This window comes from Leguminivora glycinivorella, chromosome 14 (assembly GCF_023078275.1).
Source record: "Leguminivora glycinivorella isolate SPB_JAAS2020 chromosome 14, LegGlyc_1.1, whole genome shotgun sequence".
Taxonomy (NCBI): Eukaryota; Metazoa; Arthropoda; class Insecta; order Lepidoptera; family Tortricidae; genus Leguminivora; species Leguminivora glycinivorella.
In genome coordinates this window covers 9,492,452-9,511,635 of record NC_062984.1, presented here as the reverse complement: position 1 = coordinate 9,511,635, position 19,184 = coordinate 9,492,452, and the positions used below count along the sequence as shown (strand labels likewise).

The following is a 19,184-nucleotide window of genomic DNA, read 5'->3' as shown; positions in this document are numbered from 1 at the left end:
ATAATGTGATGTTTTGAAATGTAAATAAGCCTCCTAAATTATATGCAAAAAGGGACCACAATAATATTAAAGGCGTGTTCCGGCAGTTAAATATTATTTTATGACAACTCGGAATTTTGTTCAGTAATTAGAGGATTACTGAACAAAATTCCGAAGATAATTGATAATTGGTTTACATCGTAAAGAGTTGGAAATAATCTTCAATTCCCAGCATAATTCTAAATTAACTACTGTGAAGTTAGATTTCTTTCAAAACTAATAATCCTTAGAAGCTCTAGAGTTTGGATATTAGCCCTGCCAGCGTATTATGCTTCCAATTTTATCACTTGTCTACGTAGATAAAGTATCCGTCACGCTTTCGCAAGTATGTTAGTATGACAGTGACAGATGTCTTATCCAAATGGATAAGTGATAAAATTGGAAGCATGATTCGCCGAGGCAATGAGGCAATATCAGTCTAATCGTCTTTGATACTATAGCAGGTTCTAGTTACAGATGTAGTGCGAAAAGATTTGCCTTCGTGTTGTTACGGAAACGTACGAACGTGTCATGCTATTTCAGTCAGTCTCAGTACAAGATGTACTGACATTGACTGAACTAGCATGACAAATACGAACGTTTCCGAAGGGAACCATTTTCGCACTTCATCTGTATATTTAGGTACATTGCTATATTTTAGGTAGATTACGTATGGTATAAAACTTGGAATATTACTCTTTATTAGATATAAACTTGAATGTCCCTCATAATTCATAATGAGCTACCAAGTTTGCAATAAGATAGGGTTTCAAGCTTGTGATGTACTTAAGCAAATGGTGTGGGTTTTTTCTTTGTACGTGCCTAATAGCGTCAAACATATTTTAAGCGTTACACTGCAAAATAAAATATGTTATATATATTATATTAATAAGTAACGTGGTACAGTTATTACATGAACTATTATATTTTCAAATTAATTACATGAAACAAAAGACAATGTTTTTAAAAGCGCAATACGCATTTTAATTAAGCAACTATTTGAAATCACGTTCGTTGCCATTGTGAATACCCGATATTTCACTATCCATGTGTTAATAGTTTTCAACATCTGCTTCCATGAAAATTAATATATATTTTACTGGAAATCGAAAATGTGTTTTAGTTGCCTGTTGAGAGGGTTATGCTTTTTATGCAATAAGGTCCATTTTATAAGAATTTCTGTCAGAAATTCGGATGGAAGGATATCTCATGACGCTTCATGCCTGTTGGCCCTCTAGGCATGCAAAACCATAATATAAATACTTATATCGTAAGACCCAGACCAATTTTTCCAATTTTGGATTTGGAACTTTCTTTTATTTCTATAAGAATTCAAAACTTTAATTTAATCTGTAATTACTTAAATACAAGTAGGTACGCCGGGATTTTGGAGGTTAGAACCTGATAACTCATGCTTTATTTGTTCGTAGGTGGTGTGAGTGCGCGAACGGGGGTGGTGGTGTTGGTGGTGGCGACCAGCGCGGGTGTGTCGGCGCGAGTGGCCGGCAAGGTTGGGGGGTACTCCAACAAGAGCAGTGGTAAATATTCCAGCATATTCGTATCCTAGTGGTAGGGTTGGTCGCGAGTAGGCGGCTACTGCAAGTTTCCAAGATCTTACTAAAGTCGACTAGTATGTTGGGAAAAAGAGGGAGCGTACAGAATTGGTGGAGTTGGTGATAGCAACCAGCGCCAGTGAACCGGCTGACAAGGTTGACGGCTACTGCAACATGAGCAAAGCCAAAATGAATCAACAAGTAGTTCGGAACCAGTGCGAGCGGACAGAAGTGGTGGTCAGCAGCTACTTTAATAACAACGGAGGTCAATAGTTTTAACTTTTCTGAGACAAATAGAAGCGGACAGGAATGGTGGCGTTGATTGTGGTAAGAAAAGTAATCTTTACAATGCCAGTTTAAAAGGTGCGATAATGATCTTACGTGCATTGTCTCAGAACATGAATGCAGAATGCAATACATGTATATTGTAAACTCAAGTACGACTTACACTGTGCGATTTCGATGACAAAGAAACTCTTGCCCTCTGTCTCGTGCAGCTTAATGTGGGACAGCGGAAGAGCGTTCTGCAAAGCGTGCAGCTGACGTGAGGACGTTTGTATTGTTGTACTAGTTTTATTTAAGTGAAAACTTCATGGCTTCAGCTAATGAAAAATATTTTATTCTGGAATGTTCTGAAGGTTAAAATGTTTATGACGTGATATTTACCATGTTACCTTTTATAGTAACATGTAACTGAAGATTTATAACAACGATAACTTCTTTCAAAATTCGGCACAGTTTTCAGAAAACATATTTTAAAAATATGGTTGTGCTTTGAGTCGTCGGCAACCCGAACCCTCCTTAGAACTTGTACACTCCTTTTTGCTGTGTACTTAACACAGCAAAAGGGAATGTACAAGTTTCTAATGGGGTGGCAACGCGCATGTGACACTGTTTGAGTTGCAGGCGTCCATAGGTTACGGTGACCGCTTTACATCAGGCGGGCCGTATACTTGTTTGCCACCGACGTAGTATAAAAAAAAAAAGCAATTGTAGTAGTAGTAAGCCCTTGTTATATTCTCAAATATTAACATAGGATAAGCGAAGCTAAACCCGAGAACATTTATATACTCCACTTGTCCCCTTGTGAGGCTGACTCGCTTAGGCTAGAACTATAACATTTACTTAAGCGAGCCTAAGCAAACGTATAATCAAGAAACTGATAGTGGATTATGCAAATGTTACGCAAAGCCACAGTCATTTAATTAACAAACTAAATGAAGCAGTCTTGGAACAACGCTGCCGCTGTGTTTATGTTATTCATGACATGTAAATATTTTTAAAAATAGGTAGGTAGTTCGGTATCTACGAATAGGTATGTTAGTAGAATTAAATTCAAGTCTAAATTTATAAACCTGCCTAATTTACAATGTGGTGTGCGTAAAGAATACTTTATTATAGTGTTTGGATTTGCTGTTTAAACTATTTGTAACGTTGTGGTGCTCCCACACTGGCAGTTATATAACAGCCACTGCATGTGGGTGTACCTTTAAAACTAAACCCTAAGATATATCTAGGACACAAATACATACATAAACTCACGTTTGTATTCCCGGAAGAGCACAGAGCTCATGAAACTGCACAAATTTCAACGCCACTCGTAGCAATTAAGGGGTTGAAAGAAATATAGACGATTTTACGGTTTTATAAATATACTCGTAAAGTGGCGGACTAGTTTAGGTACTGTACGAGTTGGTACATATGTTAACGTCAGGTACTTACTTTAAAAAATAGTTAAACGCTTTTTAGGTACATAAGTAGAGTAGGTGCAATGTAATCCATAAACAATAACGGGCAAGTAATAAGAAAGTCTACGAGACGCGAGCCATTAATTGAGTGTCAAACGGAGAGAGCCGCGGCAGCGAAGTAATATAGAACGATGGCTCGAAGCTTCAAGTGTCGGATTACAAAGCTAATATAGTGACGTCTTGACGAAGAGGTTTCTCCTTTAATAAGGATATATTTTTGTTTAAGGATGTATTAAGTGTCGCACCGAAATATAAAATGGCATTTTCAAAGAAATATAATTGTTATACCTACACAATATAACAATTGAATAATCATAAAGTACCTAATCAACAAAAAATCGCGATTCGTGCTATTGGCCAAAAATATTACTTATTTTATATTTATAAAGAGAAATCAAAAGATTAGATAAAACAAATGTATTAAATACATCACATTCCATGTACTGACAAAGTAAGTGCCTACAGATTCTATAACGTACAGCCAACAACACAGCTGTGAATACAAAGTGTCGAAAATATGTATACAGAACTTTATTGCCCGTACATAAAGGTGTGTATACATACTTTTGGCACTTTGTGTGTATTCACGGCTGTGTTGTTGACTGTACCTATACATAAGATTATAAAATGTAATAGATATCATACACGAAAGAAAAAACAACAAAGCCTACTAGTTGTAAACATATGTATAAGATTTAAACATATTTTATTTACACTACGAGTACAACACCAAAAATACAACCATATTTTTTTAAACGAATATCTACATTATATAATCCAGACTCAGTTTAAAAAAATTGAAACTTCTAACATGAAACATCAGATGCTAACGAGTTTAAAATGAGGCCCTTTTTACAAAATTCTCTGCAGCGGCCAACAAAGTTTCTCAGTTTGGGGTTTCCAGTTAATTTCAAAAAGTTTTAATAACAAAAAACTTAATTTATGAATAGGGACTACATCAAAAAAGGTTATTTCTCATTTTGGGTCCTTAATTCAATTTTAAGTTGGCTGTTAACTTTTCTTATTAACAGGGTGTTGGTAATGTTGGTACATTTGTATTTTACCTTGATATTAAAAGCTTTTTGGTTTAGTCATAGACGACGTTTATGGTTTATCACTTTTTATTACAGTACCTACCTTCTGATGATTAGGTAGGTACATTACATGTACATTCACCTCATCACTAAGTACATAGAATAAAATAAAGTCGCTTACCGCTGTCTATCTGTCCCTATGCATGCTCAGATCTTGATGATGATGATAATGATTATGATAGATCTTTGAAACGCAACGTACCTATAATGAATTGATGCGTACTTTAATAGATAAAATGATTCAAGAGGAATGTTTATATGTATAAAACCCGTGCGGAGGCAGGGCGGGTCGCTAGTAAAGTCATAAAGTACTTGAGTGAAGTGCGTTGAAGCACAGAAGCTAATGAAAAACCACTTTCCCCGCGTCGTTGAACCATAACACCTTCTTTATATTCGAAGATCCTAAATAATGAATGCGGCCCCATTTAGCTCTATTAGCTTCAGAAATACGCACGAATTTCATCGGTTACCTTTTCTTTGTGATTCATTTTCGTACATTTTTGGCGAACAAAATCCTTCGAAAACTCATAAACGGTTCATTATTATTTAAATTTCCTTTACCTTTATCAACATCCGAATCAAGCACGTTAATTTATTTTTGGTAGGTACCCTCTGTGTTCAGGGTAACTGTATAATATATAGAGGTAAATACAAAATACTTCCGTAGCTTAAATTTATTAACTGAGGCAGGTCTTAATAACTTTGCGATCTTGTGTAACGTCACTAAATTTACCTTGCGGGAAATAACTCGCTGAACTCTCTTCGCACGCGTTTAAAAATTCGACGACGGTATTTTTACGAGCAAAAATTGCAATATAAAAACACCGTAATCGTACCAAGTTTAGTATTTATATAAACCACTGATGTTCAAGGTCTGCAATAAAGCCGTACCTGACGGTACACCTATTTACGTATTGCAAAATGAAAATAAAATGATTTAGGTACCTAACCAAATTTAAAAATATTTAGTGAAAATTAGCGCATACTTAACTCAGCCAGTTATTTTTTACATATCCGGTCCCTCCCCGTCATTATTATGTACTTTGTGAGCTATGTCAGCTGTGGTATTTATTCATATTTATTTATTCAGGTAAATCAACAAGTGGCATCAACGAGGAAATCATCTGGGTGAGCATAGGCATGGCGATAGCGATAGCCGTGCTCATCGTGATCGCGCTCTGCTACATCCTCTGCGAGAAGTGCTCCAAGCGGCGCGCGCACCGCGAGCACTCATGACGATACAAGCAGGAGTTCGCGCGCCACGCGCTCTCGGACTCCCTGGCCGACCTCGGCTTCCCCCACTACACCCTCTACCCACAGTACTCCCCCGACGGCAAGGAGTACTACTACAACTTCCACCGCTTCTCCTATCTCAGGGACAGCTTTAAACTACCGCCTAAGGACTATCCCGTCAAGGACGACGAAGTATACATCAATGCGTGATTGTGTAGTTTTACGTGTCGCAGAGTCCTAGATTTATTTTTGATGGTGTGTCTATGTAACGTTTAGACTTAGACGGACGGTTACTGTAAATGAAACAGGGGGTTAATTCGACTTATCTTTACGACAATTACTGAAATTGCAACCGTGTAGTAAAAAATAACATGGACATGACGACATGAGTCGTCGAAACAGTCTCAAATAGCGCCCTAAAGCTATTCGATTTGTCGAACATCGAAAGGCGTGTAAATATATAACGATAAGTAGTAAATGTTAGACTTGATCAAAAGATGGATTTTAAAGATTGGATTGTACTGTGATAGAGATTAGTACTCGACTTAATGCTGTTGAAAATGGTAAATCAAGAAATCAGTGGAACGAAAGTCATAAAAAGTTATGAGGGTCATAAAGTATTCGCCGCCATTTTAGTAGGTTTTGCATGCGCATCAAAAATGGGTCAATAATAGTGAGGCAAAAGTTTTTATTTGTAATATGGTACTCTTGCGAAGGCCGCAAAAATACCTATTTACGACACAAAGTTGTTTGTAGAGCCATAAGATAAGAGTCAGATATTTTTGCGTTATTTAAATAGTAAATCATCGGCGTGACCACTGTCACCCACCGTACAACACTGTCTCTTAAGTTATAATTAAAGTAATTGATTTATAATGTACACTTAACGAAAATTAAGTACTTTTTTTACTGTGAAGCTCGACAAAAACTAAAAATATTGTTTCATTACACGGTTTTATTACGTTATTACTCGTATAGGTATCAAATGCACACATTTTTTCACGTTATTGCATTGTAATAAGGTGAAAAAGTGAATACATCTCTTTGTAGTCGACTGTACCTATACTGATATTAGATACGTGACTCAAACATGATATTAAAGTTTGTGCGGAAAAAGATCAGCCCTAGAACTTAATGCAGCCCATACATTTCACGACTCTTCTCTTTCCGAACAGGCTCAATCAGATTAGACCAGGTACATTCTTTTGTCTTCGTTATCGCTAGAATCGTATTCAGTGTTAAAACAATACTCATTGAATAACAATAAGTTAAAGAAAATGAACTAAAGTTGAATAAGTCTGTTTTATAAAGAGGGCCTTGAAAGTTTATAGTCGTGAATTCTACTATTCAATTTGTTCGTTGTTGTCGAGGCACCAACTTATTATACAAACCAATTTAAACTTATCGACATAATTGTTTACATTTTATAATTCAATGGCAAATGTTTTAATGAAAGTTACTTTTAATACTGATTTTAAATGTTAAATGTTATACCGGGTGTTTTTGGGGCCATGCTGCCGATGTCAAAATAATTTTAAATATTTATATGGTTTGTCAATTTCCGATGGTAATGATATGAAAATTGCTATATTTGACCTTTGGTTTTGAGACTGTCGCACTTATACAGAAGAGTGATAACCAGAGATTACAGTTATGTTTATTGTTCGTTTCAGAATTACCATTAATTTCTTCTATTTCCGGATTTTTTTTTTTGAGATTTTGTAGGATTTGTATATATGAATATTTTAACAAAATCACCCAGTATTGATTGTCGTTGTTCGTAACCTTACGTTTTCTCTGTTTGTTAAGTACAAAATACTAATAATGTGCCAAAACCTTCAAAATACCCAGTATATTATACTTATTGAAATACATGTTTATAGACCTAAGCAAAACAAATGTAAAATACAACAAGGTAACTTGAAATAAGGTATATAATGACCAATGTATGATTCGTGTATTTATTTTCTAGAAAGAAATAAAGATTTGGAAATACGATGTACAATTTTATTATTTTCATATCCTAATAGGTTTATCTAAAGGAAAAACAGGAACACTTATAGATCACTAGTATGTTTGATGTTTTTGCATTTGACATGAATAAAATAATGTATTATACGAAATTCATTTTTTTGTGAGATCAAAGAAGATCATTTTGGGGCGAATCGTGTATCTTAAAGAGCTATAAATTTGACTCCCGTATATCCATTGCGAAATTGTAATGATTCGGACAACGTAGGTATTTGTGTTCTAAGAGGTGAAACACTTATCAACTTGAATAACAAATTCAAAAGGTATACATAATTTAAGCGAGAATACCAAAATGTATAACACAGAATTACTAAAACTCTTTTTCTATTCATCAAAAAATTTTCTGTGATGTTTCAACGTTTGAAATCTTTAATTTTCGCTGCTGCATGAGGACTTCAGGACTACACGGGTAGCCCGTAAGGTCCCCTATTGTTATCCCAAGATTGATCCGTACATAACGTGCCCGTTCCCTTTTTAATTATAAAGCTGGACCTTACAATGAAAATTATAACAGCACAGTTCGAACTACTGTTTATATTTAATCTAGATACGACATCGATCGCTTTAGGTCAGTGTCAAAAGTAACGCTTTTGTTTAAAGTAATATTTTTTTTTATGTGACTGGACCTGGTGGACTGGACTGATAGCAATCATGTGGCAGTAACATCTCAGATCTTAGCATTTTTCGAACGGCAGCAGAACCTGGTGGAGAAACGAATATTTAATAAATCCTTTGCTTCGTTCGGGAATCAGTGTAGGTACGGGTACAGGTAGGGTCGCGCCGTAAATATTATATTTTGCTACCTTGTGACACACGAATACGGTGAGTATTATTGAAGCTTGTCGGCAAATAGGCGTCTCACTATTAGGATATAATTCTACTATACTTAAAACTGCAACGGAACTTACCTAATCGCGCACGAGTATAAGTAATTAGGTTTTTAAAAGTTTCAAGGATTGCATTGTGCCCTCGGTCTCAGAGCAGACATCTTAAGTAAGTATGTGTACAAATAGTGAACGTTTAAATCAATGTATTTATAAGGGACGCCACAGACAGTCTTAAAAATTCATAATCTTAGAAAAGATTTGTATGCAAACTGACACTGACAGATCTGTCAGTGTCAGTTTGAACTGACAGGTTGCATACAAATCCAAATTCAGACTATGAATTTTTCAGACTGTCTGTTGCCGGCCTAATACTACTATTACCACAGATCATACTATTACACAAAAAAGGAATGTACATTAAAATTCCTGGCAAATGCTAAACAAATTAAGATAGTAGTCTACTGAAATACAAAGCAGGGATTGTGAAAACAAATCTTACTGATTAGGGGTAAGTAGTGTGTTAATTTAGAGGCCTTTAAGCAGAAAAGCTTGTATACAATATATACTCATTTTCTTTAGCTACACCACAGAACGTCAAGATAACTTATTTTCTACCTTTTACTTGATTATGAAAGTGTATAGCTTAGAGTATAATTTACATGTATATTTATTCAGGCGTGTAAAACATTCCCAAAAGGAATGGGCAGAACAGAGCACATGAAACTGTTCAAGTTTCAGTGCCACTTAACAATGTAAATAAATATTACCCAAACAATATCAAACCAATTAAATGTTTAAAAAAGAAACCTTCAAATTTAGGGTGGCATCTTCTGGGCGAGCTCAATCCATCGTAGGCCACGTCTTTGCCTTTGGCTAGTCTGTGGCCAAGAGTAAGCCCATTTATAATAACAATAATAAAAAAAACAAATACCGAATATAACTCTATAGTTAAATGAAGTCCCTAATCTTTTTGGCTCAATTTTCGCTGAGAGCCTTCCATAGCTCAAGTGCGAATTGATGTTACCTTGAATTCCGGCAGCTACCCCATTTCGGCAGCCCGCAGGAAGGAACTGGGTCACTCAAGTGTACAGTCAGCATAAATAGTAGCGAATGAAATAACGCACCAAAATCTGACAGCCTGAATAACTTTTATAAATACCTATAGACAAATCAGAACAGTTTGTGGTTAAAAGCATCATATTCTAAATATTATATATTTTTCCCCTCACTAGCTCGGAAACACGTGTTTTGTCCTTTAATACCAGCGGGTAAAAACGCATTTTATCCACTAGTGGGTAAAGTAATTTGACCTTGAATAAAGTCAAATTAACTGCTTTAAAATTGATTAAAGTAGGTGAATCTAGTAATAAAGATGATTTACCACCTGTGGAACTACTGGAAGCAGTGATAAACGCGTTTTTTGCGTTGTAGTTTCCTCGCTATAGTGAGGGGAAAAGTTTTGTGTTACACTCGGGTGCAAATGTATGTTAGTGCACTCGTGTGTTAAAAAACTCGCAAGTTCAGGATTCTATTCTCGAACTACAGAATCCTTTCACTTGCTCGTTTTTCAATTCCACACTCGGCGTTAAAATACAACTTTGCCCCCTTGTATAACAAATAACTATTATAGCCGCATATCTGTTTTTGTATAACGGTTATTGAACAGTATACACATTTCAAGCGTTGTTTGGTCAGCTACTTTAGATGTTGACTGTACAGGGGGCACCGGGACGACATACTTGGCGATTGCAACATGCCGGGAAACGTTGTCGTGGTTTCGCTTGACCCTGTTGGGAAAATTTCAATAATTTCATACTTGGTGGCCACCAGCTGGCAACGCGCAACGGGGCTAGAGAGCGGGACATGGTGAGTATTTTCGTTTTGTGTATTTTGCCTACGCTTTCTTGTTTTCATTTTAGGTTACGTGTAAATCCGTCCGACCGTCCGAAACAAGCCCTTGACATTTTGAGTATTTTGACATGACGGTTGGCAGAGTTTACCTTGCCTACATTGAGCAATATTCGAGCCCACTGGATTCGAGGGCTGGATTGCCAAAGAAAATTATAAATTTATTTGATTTAACACAAATTATTTATAAATCTGTTAGAAATTTAATTACCACAATTTATGTTTGTACCTACATAATATACCAGTAACTGTTATGGTTTAATTAAAGTTTTTTTATCACCAAAATAATAAGGTACAGGGTATAAACCTAACTGGGGGGAAAATCCAACTAAACGAAACATCATACATACCTATCATATTTTACATTTTAAAATACGGAAAATATACGGATAAATGAAGAAATTTGCTCATCACCGCGTTCGGTGCCATGTAACGTGAGTAATTACATATTTAAATATGTTTCACGAAAGTTTAACGTCTGAAATGGAAATTTTTCAATTAGGTAGGTAGTTAAATTTCTCCCAGTAAGGATTACCGCCCGGTATTTACCTTACAGAATTTCTTTATAAATAGAAAATACCTATGTATAGCACCGACATAACGATATAACGTTCAGTAAACATAACGAGTTCGCTTTCCGCTAATTTGACGAGTTGGCAAAATTGTCCAATTTAGATGAAATCGTGCCACATCATTTGGTTTCTAACCGAGCTCTAATTTAGTTGAGTAATGAAGCAAATTTATGATAAATTGACTCATTGAAGAACGTTTGTGTTTCACTTAGCAAATTTGCTAAATAAAATGTTAGTGTTACAAATCACTTGACTCCCTGCTTGTAAATCACTGTAGGTATTTGAATGGTCAATAGACGCAAACAGAGGTACGGTCAAACAGTATAATAAAGAGTACTATCGTACAGTACTACTTGCTCCCCGCTGAAAGTGCCGCCCACCCCCTCTCGGTTACCTCACAGTTACCGCCTGTCAAAAACGCGAACAGTCGACCTGTCATACTCACTCATACAAGCATAATACGCGTTCACTTACTTGAGCTTAGACTGTGTGCTAGGAACGCGCCTCTTTCATATATTTGATCGCCAGTGTCCGAGGTGCGATAGTACTCTTTATTATACTGTGGGCAAACCCTAATTCATCCGGTCAGATTTGGTCCATTGGTTCGACTATTGATCTGATAATGTGACATAGGAAAGATATCCAGAGATATTCATTAGGACAGTGACAAATTGAGAGTTCGCTTTGGGTCGGGCAAATCTGAATTACAGTCGGCAATTCATCTTCGTCCATCAAGTTGCGGTGTCGTAAGTCACAAAGCTTTTGAATTTAGACATGCGAATTCGTAGAGATTGTTTGAAAGGTCTAATGCGTAGATATTTGTGCCAACGGCAGCACCTTTCAATACAAATACCCCATTCGGTTCTAGTATATGTAGGTCAAATTTCAATTTGTAAAAACTAAATCGAACGTTTATAGCGGCGGAATGGTATTTTTGATAGGCGCGAATCAATTCAGTGAAGTTAATTGTATTAATGTACCTACAGCGAGACAAATCCCGACTGGGAGGCAATTGTAACTAATCAATTTTTTCCATTGTTACACTATACCTAATGCCATTTGTATAATTTGAGTTCCACATGTATCCACTGAACAATCCAGTGGACACTCTAATTAATTAGGCAAACATTGCAAACATGGAAAAAAATCGATCAGTTGCATTTGTCCCCCAGTTGAAATTGTCCCACTGTACCTTACAATGTATTACGTATGAGTAGGTACACGATACTTATGCGATGTTATAATCTAATTATCATTAGATAAGTAACCCAATGTTGATAACTAAATACAAGTAAGTACTTACATAAATTTAACATAAAAAGCCTCTTAGATCTTTACCAAAAAATAATCTTTTTATGAGAAATAAATAGAATCCCAACTGAGGACTTCGTTATATCGAATTCAATCATGACTCGTTTCCGGGTCCATACTTAATTATACAATATTCTTCTTAAAGAAACATCATTTTTAATTGAGGAAAATTATCTGCCTACCATTTTTAAATTTAATATTTATTTAAGTAGGCATTTTTAATACGAAGTTCCGGCAGCATAGTATCAAAAAAAAATAATTCAGATAACGCGGTTAAGTCATTCATTAATATGAATAACAAACTAATTCACTAAAATATACATCTCTTTATTTACATGAACATATTTACATAATTATATAAGAAACTATGACTAAACTTAAAAGCTAGCTAATGTCTAAAATAGGCCCTTGAGGTATTGTACCAAGGATACTGGCGACATTTCCTCGCTGTATCGCAATGCTGATACGTTGTGCGAGGAATTCGCCAGCTCTTCGGTCACCAGTTACCTCAACCAAAATAGTTGAGACCACACTCACATTCGGTCACTCATCGAGGTGCAAAAGACCCAATTGAAGGTTTGCCAAAGAGCTATATATATGGAGCGCAGCATGCTAGAAGTAAAATGGATCAACCGAATCAGCAAAAATCGCGGCGCTCAAAAACATGCACCGATGTTCGGGTTGAGACCGCCTGAAATGGGTCTGTGCCGGCCATATTTGTCTCCTGCACCTTCAGAAGTAGCCAAAAATTGCCACAATTTGGTTGCCTCAAGACGGGCGAGGATCTGGCAAACCCAGGCGGCGATGGCAGGATGATAGCGACTGGCTGGAGATCCATGAGGGAGGCCTTTGCCCTGGCTGGAGATCGATGAGGGAGGCCTTTGCCCAGCAGTGGGACAAGCTATTAATAATAAAAGGTTGATAAAGAAAATTACATCACATATTTTTTTTATACCACGTCGGTGGCAAACAGGTATACGGCCCGCCTGATGGAAAGCGGTCACCGCAACCTATGGACGCCCGCAACTCAAGGGGTGTCACGTGCGCGTTGCCGACCCATTAGAAACTTGTACACTCCTTTTTTGAAGGACCCCATACTGTAGTTCATCGGGAATACCTCGACAGGGAGCTCATTCCACAGCCGGAGCGTTCGTGGGAGGAAATTCATCTGAAACCGTACGGTGCGCGACCATTTAGGTTGTAAGGTGTGTGGATGAGCGCCCTGTCGATGGCGAGCGGTGCGATGATGAAAAGTGGCCGTTGGCATCATGTCAAACAGTTCTTCAGAACACAACCCATTGTACAGGCAATAGAACACACATAAGGAGGCGAAGTCCCTCCTTACGGCCCAGCCACGACATTGGTCTAAGCGCGGCAGCGGCGAGCGGCAGCCATATGTGCGAATGAAAAGTCCCATCGCTGTGTCTCGCTTCAATGTATGGCCGCCGCTCGCCGCTGTCGCGCTTAGACCAATGTCGTGGCTGAGCCGTTAGACTTAAGGGTTCAATACCGCCCGTGAGTTTGGGATCGTCGACAATTCGTACAGCGCGTATCTGGATCGAGTCAAAGGGTCCAAGCTGGTATCCAGGTGCTCCTGCCCAAAGGTGACAGCAGTACTCCATGTGGGGTCTAACTTGCGACTTGTACAAGAGCAGTCTTTGCCCCGGAGTAAAGTATCCCCTCGCTCTATTGAGCACACCGAGCTTTTTGGATGCCAACGCAGCTTTCCCTTCCAAGTGACAACGGAATTGGACGTTACTCGAAATGTCGACTCCGAGGATCCCAATACTTCCTGACAAGGCAAGGGCAAGGGCAAGGCCTTGGAACTGTGGAACCACAGTAAATGGGGTTTTCTTAACGGTGAACGCACTCACCTGTGTCTTAGTGGGATTGAAACAGACTAGGTTTTGTCCCGACCCCACACCGAGACTCCGGACAGAATCCTCTCGATCTCCGACACAAGCTTTTCACGACTTTCCAGCACCATTGAACGAGGAACGATATTTTTGTAAATAAATAAAAATAATATACTTACGTATATGCTTTCAGCGGTCGCCCTGTCTGTCCTGTGTAAGTAACGTAACGTATTCATGGCAATAAATTCTGCCTTTTAGACAGACTTTCAAAAAAATACTAATTCACTCAAGTACCTTACGCATAGCTGTAGGTCTCCGGGTTGGAGTTGATAAATGCACAGACCACTCTTGTGCTTCTTGTGGGGCCCCAGTCGACCGGCTGGGCCACCACGGCCTTTCCTGCTCCTCGGGCGCGGGTCGCCTTTCTCGCCATGCCGCCCTTAACGACATCCTTAGAAGGGCTCTCGTCAGCGCTAACGTCCCTGCAGCTCTGGAGCCCCAGATCGCTCGGGACGATGGCAAGCGCCCGGACGGGATGTCGTTAATCCCTTGGAGAAAAGGCCGCGCGCTGGTATGGGACGCTACCTGCGCTGACACGTTGGCAGCGTCCTACATCCAACTGACCAGCAAAAAGGGCGGAGCGGCGGCTGACGCCCGGGAGCGGTTTAAGGCCAACAAATATAGCTGTCTCGGCGCCAACTACGAGTTCGTATCATTTGGCGTCGAGACACTCGGACCGTGGGGTAAAGGAGCGCGTGGGCTTCTCAGGGAGTTGGGGAAGCGGTTAAGGGAGGCAACAGGTGACCCTCGCGCCGGCAGCTTTCTCGCGCAAAGAATTGCTATTGCAATACAGCGTGGGAATGCTGCCTGCGTGATGGGCACCTTGCCGAGAAGCCAGGGCTTAGACTTTTAGGTATTTTTATTTTTTAGATAGGTTTAGTTTTAGTTTTCTAAGTCTAGTATAATTTTAACAGTATAATTTGTAGTATGTATTTCTTTCTAATAATAAAGAAAGTTCCTTCACTAATTCACTTATACACTTTCTAAAATACTTTAATCCTCTAAAATATACTTAATTATACTAGATAATAATTAATTAAGTAACATCTAACTTCATTTGGATCAAACATTGCGTTACAAACAACTGACAATTAATTTAATTCTGTCAATAATCAAAGAGTTATTCGTTGCATAAAATTCGGCCTTGTTAGAGTCAGACATCTTAACATAATTAATGATGAATTACAAAACGTAGCAAGAGCAAACTGTTAGAATTTATGTAATAATTATGATGGCACCCAAGCCTTACAACTTGGAAGATTTGCGTGGAATCGGGAGGTCGTTAGGACTCGCCCACTAAGCCGCTATAGGCGCAATGCCTGTAGCCAAGAGTACCTACAATAATTGAAGCTACTTGGCGAACAATATGCAATGGTCTCTGTCACACTAATACGGAAGAGCGTCAGGGTAGGGTGAGATATTTTAATCCAAAGGGATTTTTTTCTGTTTGTTTTACTTTTTCTTTTTGGCATTTTGTGCCTGGAGCGGCTGCTCTACTCGCTCTACCCTAGATCTGGCCCCCAGAGCCAGGGCCAGCGCATCTTTAGCTTGTACAAGCTAAAGATGCGCTACGGCGGCGCGGAGCGTTAACGATTGTACTCTTGGATACGGGCCTTGTGGTTCACTTTACATTAGCTGTGCTCGCATGACCTTTAAAACTTCGCTTAAAGTAAATGCCCAAATTTCAGTTAGGCAGCCTGTCGCTATAATAGTTCTTCTAAACGATTATTTTCAACAAAAGTTCATTGAGAACCTGGATTCGTTGACAATAATCCTGTTTTCCACCAAATTATCATTATCTTTGCTCTAGGTACTTACTATTTTCTATGAAAATTTTCTCTAATAAAATCTCTTAAATATACAGCTAGGGGTCACATTTCCACTTACTTAAAAACGAGACTTATTACATCTCGGTATTTGATTCGATAGCGTCGTAACACAAGTTTACTTTACGAACTTTGTATTGCTGTTCATAAGGTTGCTTTGGAAATAAAGCCATTGTACTCGTAGGAAGTTCAGAGAGTAAACACAAAATACCGTTGTCTGCCGTATTTTTCTTAAGTTTTCATTTCCTTGCTTCCGCACAAAGACGGATTGAAATGAACCTTTCTAGTTTTTACACTAGAGACAGTTCATTAAAAATATAATTATTAAGGAAAGACAAAGATGCTGACGTGACTGAATTTGGTAGGTACTTAATTAAGTTACTTTTCTGTAAATAATGTAAATATGGTATTTATAACCTAACCACAAAATTAAAATTTTGAAAAAACCCCCGACTGCGACATAGTAGACCGATTTTCATGAAACACGGCTAAGAACACTCCCGGCTAACTCAGCTTTCAGACAAAAAAAAACTAAATCTAAATCGGTTCTTCCGTTCGGGAGCTACGATGCCACAGACAGACAGACACACACACAGACAGACAGACAGACAGACAGACAGACGGACGGACGGACGGACGGACGGACGGACGGACGGACGGACGGACGGACGGACGGACGGACGGACGGACGGACGGACGGACGGACGGACGGACGGACGGACGGACGGACGGACGGACGGACGGACGGACGGACGGACGGACGGACGGACGGACAGACGGACGGACGGACAGACGGACAGACGGACAGACGGACAGACGGACAGACGGACAGACGGACAGACAGACAGACAGACAGACAGACAGACACGTCATACTTATAACACCCCTTCGTTTTTGCGTCGGGGGTTAAAAATAAACGAAACCCTAGGAAACAATTTCAATTTTGGTCAACTATAACGTAAAACGATATACTTATTTTAGATAAAAATAAATCTCTGTAGTAGAACAGAACGAATGGACATTTTATAAAAACGGGGATTGTGCTTCTTGCTTTATTTTTAGCAATCAACTTATGTTAATATTTAAAAAACCCCTACGAGTAGGTATAATATTATAATTCTGACATAGTCATACTGGTAAGTGGCACAATATATGTATTTTGGCAAATTACCAAAAATGGATAAAAGTCGGAAATCGCTCATCGTAATGAGTGGGAGTGTACCGAGTACAGTTCTGGGCTCTCTTAGCTCACCCTTTCATAGTTGCGAGACTCAAAAAGTAGTGTAGGTAATGTGATACTCAAGGACGAACGATTGAGAATTCTTTGAGGAATACGATGCGGCAGAAGTTTCTGATTTCAAATACAAATATAATACAAATCCATATCCAAATTAATATTATAAATGGTAAAATGTGTGTGTCTGTTTGTCCGTCTTTCACGAAAAGCGGAGCGACGAGTTGGCGTGATTTTTTAAGTGGAGATATTTGAAGAGATGGAGAGTGACATAGGCTACGAACTTTGTCTCTTTCTAACGCGAGCGAAGCCGCGGACAAATCTATTTATATATATTTATTAACAAAAACATACTGTACAGTGGTTGCTCTTAAAATCAATAGTTATTTATTATACAAGGGTGCAAAGTTGTATTTTAACGCCGAGTGTAGGAATTGAAAAACGAGCAAGTGAAAGGATTCTTTAGCTAGTTTAACCACCAGCGAAGCGAGTGGTTAGTAGAATCCTGAACTTGATGAGTTTTTCAACACACGAGAAGTAAATAGTTATTTGTTTTACAAGGGGGCAAAGTAGTTGTTTAACCGCACGTGCCAATATTGATACCCGAGCAAGCGAAAGATTCCAATATTGAACCGCGAGCGTAGCGAGTGGTTCAAAAAGTGGAATCTTGAGCGTTGCGAGGGTTTCAAGGCACGAAGATTAAACAAACTTTGCCGCCGAGTGAAACACAAAATTTTTCACCACACCAACACGAACAAAATACTAACTATAAAACATCAAATTAAATCAAATCCATCAATTTATTCAATATTTATGATTCAACATCATCTTTATAAGTAAATTCTACCAGCCAGCTGAAGACATCAAGTTAAAATTTGTATGCAATTACTTTGCACTCTTGTGGATAAAATGCAATTTTGCTATCCGTTTTCGAATAGCAAAGTAAGCCTTTAACAGTTGGTGTGGTGAAAATACATTTGCACCCGTTTGTAACACAAAACTTTTCCCCTCACTATAATAGCGAGGAAAGTACAACGCAAAAAACACGTTTATCACTGCTTCCAAGTTATAAGTACAGGTGGTAAATTATCTTAATCACTAAATTCACCCACTTTTATCAATTTCAAAGCAGTATCTAAATATGACTACATTCAAGTTCAAATGACTTTATCCACTAGTGGATGCGTTTTACTCGCTGGCATTAAGGATAAAACACGTGTTTCCGAGCTAGTGAGAGGAAAAAATATTATTCTACCCGTGTTTGTTCTAATATTGTGTAACTGTGTATGAGTGTGTAAAGTATTGGTTGCTCGTTTAACCGCAAACTGGTTCGGGCTTAAATATGTAGGTATAAGTATTAGGATAAATAGGAAAAGAAAAATTATCAAGCATTGAAGGTCATTATTTAGACGACAACTTATATAAGACTATATTTTGCCCGCGGCTTTTGCTCCCGTTAAAAAGAGACAATAAGTAGCCTATGTATGTCACTCGCCATCCCTTCAACTATCTCCACTTAAAAAATCACGTCAATTCGTCGCTCCGTTTTGCCGTTAAAGACGGACAAACATACACACACACTTTCCCATTTAAAATATTAGTAAGGTGACGGACCCAATCATGGACAGTTTAAGAAAAAAATTCGCCTGTTTTTGATATTTCACTGATAAATGTAAAAATTATACCGCCAAGCGTGTTAAATTTTGAATGTCCTATCCTTCTTCTACATTTCAAGCGTATTGCAGAATAGATACTCCTATTGGTTTCTTCATAGTTAACAAATTAAAACTAGGTGTTTTTTCTCCAATTATGGACGGCAGTTCTCCAGTAATGGATCCCCCATTATGGACAGTGAAATAAGTTTAAAATTTTACTTTTAAAGCCAACTGATACGCAATGAGTCAATTTTATAC

At 38.2% G+C, this 19,184-nt stretch overlaps 1 protein-coding gene across 1 annotated transcript in view; it reads left to right on the top strand.

The window, feature by feature from the left end:
* LOC125233605 overlaps positions 1-7,638 on the top strand; it is a 34,625-nt gene extending 26,987 nt beyond the window's left edge. Inside the window, exons 3-4 of the mRNA XM_048139667.1 lie at positions 1,449-1,556; positions 5,504-7,638. Of these exons, the coding sequence (XP_047995624.1) occupies positions 1,449-1,556; positions 5,504-5,649 (254 nt within the window). The 3' untranslated portion in view covers positions 5,650-7,638. The remainder of the gene's footprint in view (positions 1-1,448; positions 1,557-5,503) is intronic.
* The last annotated feature ends 11,546 nt before the right edge of the window (positions 7,639-19,184 follow it).